At 33.4% G+C, this 8,724-nt stretch overlaps 1 protein-coding gene across 5 annotated transcripts; it reads right to left on the reverse strand.

Moving 5' to 3' along the window:
* Nucleotides 1-1,046: 1,046 nt before the first annotated feature.
* LOC107949195 (sulfate transporter 1.3) lies at nucleotides 1,047-5,958 on the reverse strand. 5 transcript variants are annotated; one of them, XM_016883924.2, is made up of 14 exons: nucleotides 5,678-5,958; nucleotides 4,145-4,486; nucleotides 3,997-4,045; nucleotides 3,692-3,899; nucleotides 3,440-3,614; nucleotides 3,263-3,328; nucleotides 3,062-3,175; nucleotides 2,871-2,987; nucleotides 2,628-2,754; nucleotides 2,230-2,516; nucleotides 1,934-2,124; nucleotides 1,769-1,854; nucleotides 1,603-1,679; nucleotides 1,047-1,502 (listed from the first exon to the last, which is right to left on the reverse strand). In XM_016883924.2, exons 2-14 carry the CDS (start codon nucleotides 4,475-4,477, stop codon nucleotides 1,359-1,361), a joined length of 1,974 nt encoding a protein of 657 aa, XP_016739413.1. In that variant the 5' UTR covers nucleotides 4,478-4,486; nucleotides 5,678-5,958; the 3' UTR covers nucleotides 1,047-1,358. The 5 variants fall into 5 exon arrangements, with proteins under 5 accessions (XP_016739413.1, XP_016739414.1, XP_016739415.1 ...); XM_016883925.2 differs by lacking the exon at nucleotides 5,678-5,958 and adding an exon at nucleotides 5,149-5,299; XM_016883926.2 differs by lacking the exon at nucleotides 5,678-5,958 and adding an exon at nucleotides 5,098-5,193.
* Between the last annotated feature and the right edge of the window lie 2,766 nt (nucleotides 5,959-8,724).

The following is an 8,724-nucleotide window of genomic DNA, read 5'->3' on the forward strand; positions in this document are numbered from 1 at the left end:
TCTAAGTTGTCAATTCACTTATACATGAGCATGTATTCATTAGTCCTCTTAGTGTACCTCATTACTTTCTTTATAGCTCTTCAGGGTCTAAACATGAGCATACAATAGGCTTTCAACAACACGAGGATATGAAAGTTTTGCATTTATTCCATTTGAAGCTTATTTTTTTAGTACCAGTTCAATTTGGGTACTACACTAAAATCTTTTTGAGTATAGGTTTTTTTGAGATAGACTCGAAGCATTTTGTTCTATATAACAATGGCCTAAGTGTTCTATACATATCTTTCATATCAAAAGTTTTTAAAAGAAATTATTTCACATATCATTGGTAATAAGTAGAATATCATCCACATATAAAATAAATAAAAAAAAACAAATTTTACTCTTGTTAACCTTGTGACATATGAGTTGATTAATGATGGTTTTCACAAAACCAAAGATTTTAAGATTACATACAAATTGCTCATAATCATTTTAATTAAAATCAAAATAGACATTTTAATCTCTAACCATTGATATTTAGTTTATTTTTAATATATCAGTATTTCTATACTCTTTACAATCATAGATATATTTTACAAGCTATTGAGTATAGGAACCTTTTACACAGAGGGTCAATTTTTTTTATTTTATAAAAAGCTATCGACATTAATGCAATCCTCAAATCTTTCTATTCAAATAAACTATTAATGGAATTATAATGTATTTTACTCTGATAGCCTCCATGCCAAGGTTAGGAGCTTCAGTCTGGGGTTTACCCATGAGAGCTTGGGTCATAAATAGTATTTTTTAAAAATTAAAATCGTAAAAGGTTTTACATTTTTAAATGTATATTTCGGTTAAATTCATGAATTTGGAAGACCACTGCTGCCTTACCTGCAAGACTACAAATCTATTCACTGCAATTAAAAAAAGGAAAAAGAAATACCGTGGCGTGCCAGAATCTTTCTTTATATAAAAATCTGAACGTGCATTGGATTCTTAATGGATGTAGCACCCATTTGCGTCTATGTTCACCATTATTGTATGTAGTTGCCCAACTCGTAGAAAACAAAAAGTTCTTGCTTACATCACTAGATGTCAATTGGTAAACAATGATTGGTGTTTTGAGTAAAAGTGATTCCCTATGGTTAAAAGCTAACGAAAAACCAAAAAGCTAAAAAAAGAAAAAAAAAAAAGGAAGGATCCTATAGACAATAACCTTATCCACACCACATTGTACACTTTTTACTATTTGTCCTTTTGGAGTATTATGTCAGCCATTCCCACTTAAAAACACCCTCTATAATTCACCCATTCATTATCAACCTTCATTACAGACCCCCTCCCTCTCTTCCCATACTGGAAATCTACACTGTTCAGACATTTTCCACCGGTTTTGGAGAACATGATGACACTGCATCTGCGACCGTCAAGAAGATCTTGTCGTCTCCGATTAAGTTTGCAAATTTCGATGCCTCGAGCTTGTCCATCACCATGGGTCCAGGATTTGCTAGTATAAGCTATTATGCAACAGTGCAGGAATATCTCAGGTAAACTGGAAAAAGCCTATTACAGTTTGTTGTTTCAAGGAAGTTTTTATAAATTATTTGGGCCCCTTACCTGAATATTCTTTTTCTCAAGACTCCTGTGTAGTTCTTCCAAGGCATGGATGCCACTGGTATCAATGTCGGTAACAGCTGCACAACATACACCTTAGACATTAGGAAATGTGAGCTTAAATTGCAAATGAAAACAATGGTAAAACAACCAGTTAGAGAAGTCTTACGCGACATCTCAACTATCAAAAAATGGATTGTTGGTTGACATGCAGCTTTTACTTTCTCTTCTTCATCCATCAACCATCTCAGTATCCTGCAAGGATGTTAATGACTTTGAGTATCTTCAAATCTTGTTCTTAGGAGATTAGGAGTTCCTTAGAAGGGTGTTATACCTCTCCTTGACATAATTAGAGTTGGAAAAGTAAATAGCAGAATCAACTCTCACAATCAGAACCCCTGGAACTTTAGTTGCTTCTGGATATTGTAGTATATTTCGGTACACATTAGTCCTCGGTACCTTCCCTAGTATCGCCGTTCGAGGTCTAGTAACTTGTAAGAGGATTTTAGCAAAGGATATTATGACCTGCCATGAAGTTTTCAGTGAGAAAACAGATTTTAATCAAACATAAATAGGGTATAGTTCATCTTCAGGAAATTTACATATAGTTGGCATATTCTTAGTTCTTACAGCAATTAGGAGGCCAATCTCGACTGACGCAAATACTACTCCAAGAAAGGCTCCCAAGCATGCAACAAAATCGAATTTATCAATCTTCCATACCAAAATCGCTGCCTTAACATCGATAAGTCCAACCACAGCAGATATAATGATGGCAGCGAGAATAGCATTTGGGGTGTATTTGAACAGAGGTGTTAAGAATTCTAAAGTCAGAAATACAACACAGGACATGATGATATTAGAAACAGCAGTTTCGCAGCCAGACATGAAATTTACTGCTGATCGAGAAAATGACCCTGCAGATGATGAAGGAAATAACATTATTAGTAATAAACCTATAAAATTAAGTGATTTTGTGGGTGCATGTCTATACTTTCAATATATCATATTCATATCTTATTTCTTACCTGTGGCTACATAGCAGGAAGCCAATGAACCGACTACATTCATTGCTCCTAATGCCACCATTTCTTTGTTTCCATCTAGTTGATAGTCTTTCATCGAAGCAAAAGTTCGCCCAATGGCCACAGCTTCCTGTTAAATTAACCCAACAAAGAAGAAAACATGAAAACATGAAAAAGGTCCATTTAGAGGCAGTTAATTAATTTCCTTTGTTGGTGAAGATGGATAGTAAAGAAAAGATAGCGTACCGTCAATGCTATCATACCCGCCACAACACCAATCTTTAAACCTTTAAGAAGATAGTCACCAGTGAAATAAATTTGATTTACCGATGAGGGATTGATTCCTTTCTCAATGTTTTTCACCTGCATATATGAGAAAACATTCATAGAGATTGCAGTATTGTACTTAAAGATTATTATAGGTTAAAGATGCTTACAATCTGGACTCCTTTCTTTTCTGCATGTGTTATATAAACGAAAAAGGTGGAGAGAATAACTGATATCAAAGGAGCTATTGCAGGCACCCAGAAGAACTTCTTGTTCTTTTTCCCCTATTTTTCAAAGCATGTAAAAGTTAGGAAATGCTCACACGCCTGATAAATAGTTTGTAAATAGGAATAATACTTAGAGGCTCTTACAATGTACTTGGTTAACAGCAGGAAGGATAAAAAGCTAACTCCGATGAGTATAGTCTGCCAGTTCCACTGCAGAAGTAGAACCATATAGATTTAGTAACTAGGAAGTAGCAAATGATTAAATTGATATAAGTTCAGAAAGCTTTGTATTTTAGCTTGGGAAGATGGAAGGCTGCTTACTCCATGATGGACACTGCCCCATACAGAGCGCATTACAGAAATAATATCTGTTTTCTTTGTAAATTTTTGTATACCAAGAAGACCTTTAAGCTGTTGGAGGGCGATTGTAATCGCAGCTCCAGCCATAAAACCGATGATGGCAGCATGTGACAAGAAGTCAATCAAGAATCCCAACCTAATTTTTTTTTCAAAACATAGATTAGTGAATGCTAGAAGCAAATACTATTAATTCAGAGAGTAATATAGAACTACCTGAGAAAACCAAGAGTTACTTGAGTGATCCCAGCAAAAAAGGTAGCAGTAAATGCAAGCCGCAGATACTCGGCTTCATTTTGATTAGGGTCAATCTCATTTGAAAGCATTGACCCTAGTAAAAGAGATACCACAGCAACTGGTCCAATCGCGATGTCTCTTGAACTTCCCATGAAGGCATAAATCAATGGTGGAACAAAGCTGGAGTCTGTAATTGTTAAAACAATAATAAAAACCTCAAGACAACTCCGACGAGAAGACTACTTTAACAATGGAAGGTGATGATAAATAACATGAAAACTTACAAAGTCCATACTGTGGAGCCAAGTTTGCTAGCCTTGCATAACCAATGTCCTATTTTCCAAGAAAATACATATGAAAATTATTGGAGGCTCATTAACAATTAACAGTTAACGGCCTCTATGTATGTTTTAGGAGTATAGCAAAATCTACCTGAGGAATGCAGAGACTCGCGATTGTGAGTCCAGCAATGAGATCACCTCTAAATTTTCTCCAGTTGTAACTCCTTCCCCATTCGAAAATCGGGAAGATGGCCTCGATGCCGAGGACAAGCTTTCGAGACCTTGGTTGATCCTTGAAGGGACGCAAAGGATCATCGGCAAATAATGTTTCTTTCACCCTGGCAATGAATTCCCTCAAGAGGTTTTGCTTAGGGGGAATCCCTACCTTGTGAAGATACTGCGAGTGTTGGTGTGAGGCCGACAGGCTTCTAACATCCATCTCTTTGGTTTCAGCTTCAATGTTTGAACAAGAGTTGGGATCCATGTCACTAATCTGTACATGAAAATTAAGTCTTATCAGAAAAAGTGCACTGCTGAATGTTGCTGGGAATTAATAGCAAAATGCATGAATCCACGCAAACCATGAAAAACACCAGACTGATGTATACTTTTTTAGTTTCTTAGCCCTAAAATAGACTAACAGAGCATTGATATTAAAGAACAGAATATCAAAATGTCAAGCCATCCAAAGAAATTGAATATAGTTCATGGCATTAGAACACAATGAAGATGCTTAAACTAAGCAAAGAAAGTGGAGGAATGGTTTAGAGATTGCAAAATCTTGTTGAACTTGGATAAATCCTTGTGATGATCTTGCTTATATAAGTGTTAATAGGATTCCAAGTCAAACTTTACAAGCTAAAAGAGAGAATTAAGCATAAATAATGCATGAATCTAGTGTAAAATTTTAATAAAAACAAAAAAGAGTCTCCTGGTAATAGAATTTACAGAAATACTATCACCAAAATAAATAATTAAACATTCATCTTCACTCACTAAATTATCATATGAATAGCATCAATTTCAATATCCGGATCCTTTTTACATGTTATATAAACAGAAAACAACAAGTGGTACCAAAATAAACAACAAGTAAGCAATTACTTGTAAAAATGTGGTGCTTAGAATAAAATATGCAGTTTGGAAAGCACAAACCAGAAATTTTAAGTCTTTAGCCACCTCTTTCTCTGTGCCTTTTTATGTATATTTCCCTGTTATTAATTATCATGAAAAGCTCATTTGGAAAAAATACAAGCACAAAGAACAAATGATTTGATGCGGTTTCTGTTAATGTTATATGGGAAAAGATGGAAAAAGTTGCAGTCAATCACAAGCAGCCATACATTAAGAAGAGACTTTTCAGTTTTATTTGTATAAAAGTCTTAGTTGATGTATTGTTAAGGGTCCCATTTTGAAAATCCCTCCTAGGGGAACCCAAGGGCACGAATAATTAATTGAAATCTCTTGGCTTGTGGTGCAAAAATGGAAACAAAAACAAACTAGAAAATCTCTCACCAATTTCATGAAATTATAATCACAATTTACAATACCAAGACCACAAATTACTGCTTTATAAACCCAGAAAAGAACCCAGATGGTTCATATAATTAACAAGAAGCATATGAAAGTTCCAAACTAATAGAATCAGAATAAAGGATAAGATAGCAAAGTCTGTGTGTCTCACCTCCTCTCAATACAGAAGCCATTGATAGTGGAAGACCCCACCTTGCCCCACCCCAGTTCCAAAGGACAAGGCTAAAGCTAAAGCTAAAGCTTACTTCAAATGGAATTTGTATATAAACTCCCCTAAAAAGTAATGTATAAAGAAAGGACAATAAATAGTAACATACAGAGAAGGGCAATAAAAAAAGAGAGGAATTTCTATTTCATGGAAATGCCAAAAGGTAGCGTTTAAAATCACTTCAAAAGCTCACCTTTTCGCTTTCCACACTTGATGGTCCTCATATTTCGCCTTGTCACTTTAAATATATATATATATATGATAATTAAACAAACAAACCCTTCGGCAGGAGAAACCATAGATCACCGGGAGAGAACCCAAATATTGTCCAGGTTCATTGAACCCGACATTACTTTCTTGCCATTTTCTCGGATTTTTCATTTCTTTTCTTCCTTTTTCCATAAAAATAGGAATATAGAATAATAAGTTGAAATAAAATATTAACTTTTCGTAAGAGATAAAAATAAGATCTTTTGGGGTTTCTGTTATCTAGTTTTACCTAAATAACACATAATATTTTATCCAGAAATATAAATTTATAATATTTTTACATAGCAAATATTACTCCTCTTTCTCACTTTCGGTCTCCATTTTTCAGACTGTATACCAAAAAGGCAGAATTGCTATCTATCTCTATCTCCAACCTTGATATATATATAACTGTATTTGAAGCAAGGGCCAAAAGCATAAATTATCATTTTTTAAGGAGGATTAAAATAACAATATAATCATTTCAACCAAGGAGGCAAAAGCCCCTCCCCCAGCCTTAAACTTAGTACTTCACAATTGGGTCTCAATTCAATCTAATTTATAATTTTCATTTTCCATAATGTAAGAAAGATGAATAGGTTGAGTCCAAATTTGCAGGCAACCGAACGTGAGGGATTAAAACACCTAAATATAAAAAACTTTGGTTGAATGACGGAAGGGCAAAGGAAAAGTCAGAGATGAAAGCATGGCCACTACTTTAACAACTTCATTTTCTGTCCCTAGTCTAACACTACAAAACATGACAAAAACACGACTTTTTGAAGTTTCCCCTCACAGCCTATGCCAAACCCAATACTAGTTTGAATATGGACGTCTTTAAGGGTGGGTTCCCCTGGGTTTGTTGCGCATGCCATCTACTACCTTTATTACTTTCTCTTGCCCGTACTTTTACTCTCAACATGCACTTTCAAGTCGTCTTAAGATATCTTCTAAATTCATTTATAAAATATTTTATTTATTTTTAAATGTATTGAAAATAGTTTAAATGATTATTTAAGAAGATATAATTTTAATTTACTTTTTTCAATGTAATTTAAAATTAAATTTTATTAACATATAAGAGAATTTTGAAAGCCTTGCCTTAGCGGGGCACACAAGTCCCACATCTTTTATATACATTTATTAAAATGGTGTTTATATAGACTTATTAGAGCCGAAATAAGAAGGATAGGTACGCATGCATGAGGTTACCTATAAATACTACGTATGATTGCAGAGTAAGTCACTCATTCAATCTTGCTTTGTTCTTTCAAAATTCTATCTACCTGAGTATTTAATTGCTTCATTCTTCTTAAATCTTGGGGGAGATATAAATCCACGAAATATCCTTTAAGGATAGGGATATTCACGCCTCGAGCCGCCATTCTAACTTCCTAAACCTCTGATTTCTAACATTTAATCCCTTAATTTGTAAACTTTTTAAATTTGCTCCCTTTTTTTTTGCCATATTAGTTCCCGAATTTGAATTTTTTTTTAATTTGCTCCATGAACTTAGATCCCATTAAGGTTTGATTATGTAGCACTCTAAGATTGTGTCATTTTATCATTTAAAAATTAAATATATATATATATAATTTAAAAATAAAAAACATTTTAGAACATTTGAGTGATAATGTGACAATCTCAAAGTGTCATGTCATTATACCTTAAACGAAATCTAAATTCATAAACCAAATTAGAAAAAAATTGTAAAGTTTTGACACTCATGTGGATAAGAAAAGTTCTAAGACCAAGGTAGAAAAATTTGCCAACTTCAAGGACTAATTATTGTTTTATCTCAAAAAGAAAAAAAAATGAAAATGAGACAGTGAGAGTAAGAAACTGGGGAAAAAGGAAAAGAAATGGAAATAATTTATGAATCTTAAAAAAATCGGGTTGATGGTCGAACCGATTGGACCATCAGTTTTTGTTCAATCAATTCAACCATTACAAAATTAAAAATTTATAATTTTTTTAAAAAATTAACAGAAAAATCATTCAAAACAAATACACATAAATAATAATAGAAAATATAAACATTCATTTTATAAATTATAAAAATAAATTTATGTGTATTTGTTCGTGAGGTAGTCACTTATGTGTTCTGTGCTAATTTTGTGCTAATTTATAAAAATAAATTATAAATTATTACTTATGAGTTCTGTGCTAATTTTGTGGATCTGGACATATGCTTAAGTGACTATCTCACGAATGTACTAACCTATTTTCTTTTGTTTTGGTTATAATTACATCGCATTTTCATCATAAATGAGTTTCTTGATAAAGCGGAAAACAATACGATCATCCTTGTCGAAACCATTTTTTTTGAAAAATAAAAAAATTTGGTAGTCGACTTTAAAAATGAAAATTGGAGTCGCCACCGACCTTTATTGAAGGTGTGATCGGATCACCTTGAAAATAATTTTTGGTCTACGAATTTTGAGAAAAATAGGTTCGGGAGTCGGTTACGCACGAGGAAGTGTTAGCACCCTCGTAATGCCCAAAATTGGCACCGAATCGATTGTTTAATGTCTTAATGTCGAAATTTTGAAAAGATTTTGAAATACGATCCTTTTATTTTGAATAAAATGAATTAGACGATGAGATTCACTTATTTCAAAGAAATAAATCGTCACACTCAATAAGTTAGAGGGTAACATTTTAAATCCCCAAAATTAAATTTATCTATTGACTTTTAAAACTTATGCATTTCTCATGCATTTTGAGAAGGATATCCGATT

The sequence above is a fragment of the Gossypium hirsutum genome, chromosome D06, assembly GCF_007990345.1.
Source record: "Gossypium hirsutum isolate 1008001.06 chromosome D06, Gossypium_hirsutum_v2.1, whole genome shotgun sequence".
NCBI lineage: Eukaryota > Viridiplantae > Streptophyta > Magnoliopsida > Malvales > Malvaceae > Gossypium > Gossypium hirsutum.

Bases quoted from the DNA above. Each gene is read 5' to 3' on its own strand.
- LOC107949195 (XM_016883924.2), bottom strand. From the start codon at position 4,477: ATGGATCCCAACTCTTGTTCAAACATTGAAGCTGAAACCAAAGAGATG. The intron at 4,046-4,144 runs GTAGATTTTGCT...CTTGGAAAATAG, and splicing joins CGAGTCTCTGCATTCCTCAG to GACATTGGTTATGCAAGGCT. The intron at 3,900-3,996 runs GTAAGTTTTCAT...TAACAATTACAG, and splicing joins GGCTCCACAGTATGGACTTT to ACTCCAGCTTTGTTCCACCA.